Below are 2,947 nucleotides of genomic sequence, written 5' to 3'. Positions count from 1 at the left end.
AGAGTTAACAGGTATGGTTTACCCATAACCTGCTTATTTCCTTAGAGGCCCAGCACCTTGTCTGGAGCCCAAGAATGATTTGAGGGACCCTCAGCCATTTCTCTGCTCAGCTCCAGTCTGAAATCAGAGGTCTGAAGAGAGAATAAGGCATGTATGTAATGGGAATCCAGTTCTTCAAGGATATCAAAAGCGAATTTTCAAGTCATATTTTTGTACAACCTAGCTGTTGCAATTAACATACAATTGTTTCAGCCTTTCTAAATCAAAGTTTAACCTTAAAAAAAAAAAGAGTGACCATATCCAGGGGTGCTGGGTGGCTCAGTTGCTTGAGGATCCGACTCTTGATTTTGGCTTAGGTCATGATCCCAGGGTCATGGGAACAAGCCTCGCATCAGGCTCCACACTGAGCATGGAGCCCACATAAGATTCTCTCTCTCTCTCTCTCTCTCTCTCTCTCTCAAATAAAAGACAAAAATTACCACATCCATTCCCATGTGCTCATTCCCAATTATGTAATAAAGAATCTCAAATTAATACCACCCCCGCATAGCATTTGTTGTTCATTGCTGACCCCTATGCCCAACAGCCAGAAAGACTTCTGCAATTATGTATTTCCCAAGTGCTCTAGAAAGAGTATCCATCTTCCCCCGTCTCAAAATTATTGTATTTAAAGCTTCTATGTAAGAATAACATTTTCCTTTACATCATTTTGTGTTTTTTAATATAATTAAAAATTTAAAAATATTTATCCTCTTTTAATGCCTCTTTCCCTGTGAGACTAAAACTTTTGACACAGAAGTTGCCATGTTCGATTTACTCGGCTGTGCTTTGTGAAGGTGATTCTGCATCTGCCGTCTTGATGTCCTGTTTACATATGACATGAACTGAAAGGATGAGAGTGTAGATGAATACTACCATCCATTCTTCCATTTGGTTTAGAACAACCAAGATTTGGATTTAGGGTTTAAGAATAAAGAGACTCAAGAAATTGTCTTTGATAAGAATTTAGTAAGACAAAATGCATATTTAATAAAATGAAAAGGTGAATATGATTTATCAATTTTAATACAGTGTAAGGGAAATATCTTTTATATCAAAATATAAATATAAATAGGGTAAGCTACAAGAATAAATAAATAACAATAAATAAATAACATCAGGGCAATCATCTCTTAAGGACTGATGATCCTGAAGCCGGAATTTTTTTTTTTTTTTTTACATATTCTTGCTTAATACTACTCACAAACTATTTGTGGAATTAAAGTCAATAAATTTTGTGATGAAGGCTGCAGTGAGAGTCTCTTGAGGTGAGCAGACATCGTGCAGGGTGATGTGGCACGTCAGGCAGTGAGAATCACTTCAAGGTGACCCCAGGTCTCCATCCTTGATGGCCAAGCTGTCTTGCAAGGTCGCCGAGGAGGACAAGGCTCTCATGATTTCCAGCCTGACAATTTCCCAGGCGCAGTCACTGTATCCCTCGTCCTCCAGGTAGACGCGGATGTCCTGGAAGTACCTCTTGATGGCCAGGGCAGGGCCGTGCATCCCCGGGGCGCGCTCTCCCTCGCCCGTGGCCTGCAGCAAGCAGGCGTCCAGGGCTTCCAGCTGCCGGTGGAGGCCAGAGCGGAGTCCGTGCAGCGGCGCGGGGCTCCAGGCCGCCGAGGAGCGCTCCGTGTGCAACAGGTTGAAGGTCTGCTGGAGCAGCTCCCGCAGGACGGCGGCGGCGGCCTGGGCCTCCTGGAGCTGGCCGCCCTCCAGCATCTCCCGGGGGAAGCGGAAGTCTTTTCTGGCCCGCAGGCACAAGAAAGGGGACAGTCTCCGCATCTGGCCCAGGAGCACCAAGTTGTCCCTGCTAACCTGCGCGTGGCTCCCAGGCAGGGCACAGCCCAGAGAGCCTCCAGGGCGGCAGGTGAGCAGCGCCAGGGCGGTCAGCAGAGGGCGCAGGAGAGCCATGGGGAAGCCGAGGGGGCTGCTGGCAGGGCTGAGCTGGGCGGCTGGGGGACCTCGGGGCCCAGGTTCTCTGAGGACCAACTCGAAGCATGGCTCTTAAATAGGGAACGCGGACAATTTCATTTTCTGAACATCCTCTCCACTTCTACTTCCTTTTTTTTGTTTTCATTTATGCATTCTCCTTATTGTGTAAGAAGATGTCATCAATCTAAAATACTACGTTGGCAATGGAAGCTTTATTTCCCAATAAACTTCTGATATGTCCATCCCAATGGACACTTATCAACCAAACGAGAAACGTCTTTGTCCTAAAGACTGGAGTGATGTAGGCATGTAGGTACTCATACACACACCTGTTCACGTATATGTTTTCATATATGAACATTGCTCTTTGTGTTAGAAAGAAACTTTGGCCTTGATCGTGGACTAGGTTTTTACCCTCTTTACTTCATACAGAGACAGGATCCTTCAATCCTATGGGTTTTTGTATCTTGCTAGGTTCTGACCAGACGATGTATGGTAAATAAGCTGTTTAGAACCAGGACTGGGTTTTAATTACTGTTGTATTCACATGAGAGGCTTGTGGTGATAAGTGAATGAGTTTCTTGGATGTTTCTCTTCATTCTAGAAATAATTGATGCAGGTCCATGCAGTTATGCTTCACTGGAGCCTCAGGGTCAAGACTAATAATACAGACACTATCCTTCTGCCATTTTGTAACCCGTCTACAGTGCTCCTCAGGCTGTGCCAGTGTCCCCAGCAGGAAGCCCGGTTCTGGTCTGGGACATGTAGCTGTGAAGATTCTAATCCCAGATCATTTTATTTTCTCAGCAACCCCTCACTCGCAAGGTTGTTATCCCCTCTACTAACATGTTCCTCTGGAGTGACTGAGTGTCCTCAACCCAGCCTCTCCTGGACTCACTCCCTGAGGGCAGGCTCGCCTTGTCCTGAGGACATTAGAATTCCTCTGCTGTGGAGGGGCTGGTTTCTTTGTTAGCAA

At 45.7% G+C, this 2,947-nt stretch overlaps 1 protein-coding gene across 1 annotated transcript; it reads right to left on the bottom strand.

Moving 5' to 3' along the window:
• Window positions 1–1,093: 1,093 nt before the first annotated feature.
• On the bottom strand, window positions 1,094–2,524 carry LOC106989748 (interferon omega-1-like). The gene has a single exon (XM_015088221.3). The coding sequence runs from the start codon at window positions 1,948–1,950 to the stop codon at window positions 1,360–1,362; it is 591 nt and encodes a 196-aa protein (XP_014943707.2). The 5' UTR covers window positions 1,951–2,524; the 3' UTR covers window positions 1,094–1,359.
• Between the last annotated feature and the right edge of the window lie 423 nt (window positions 2,525–2,947).

The sequence above is a fragment of the Acinonyx jubatus genome, chromosome D4, assembly GCF_027475565.1.
Source record: "Acinonyx jubatus isolate Ajub_Pintada_27869175 chromosome D4, VMU_Ajub_asm_v1.0, whole genome shotgun sequence".
NCBI classification, from domain to species: domain Eukaryota; kingdom Metazoa; phylum Chordata; class Mammalia; order Carnivora; family Felidae; genus Acinonyx; species Acinonyx jubatus.
The sequence above is the reverse complement of the archived record's forward strand: the minus strand, read 5'-3'. Positions and strand labels throughout refer to the sequence as shown.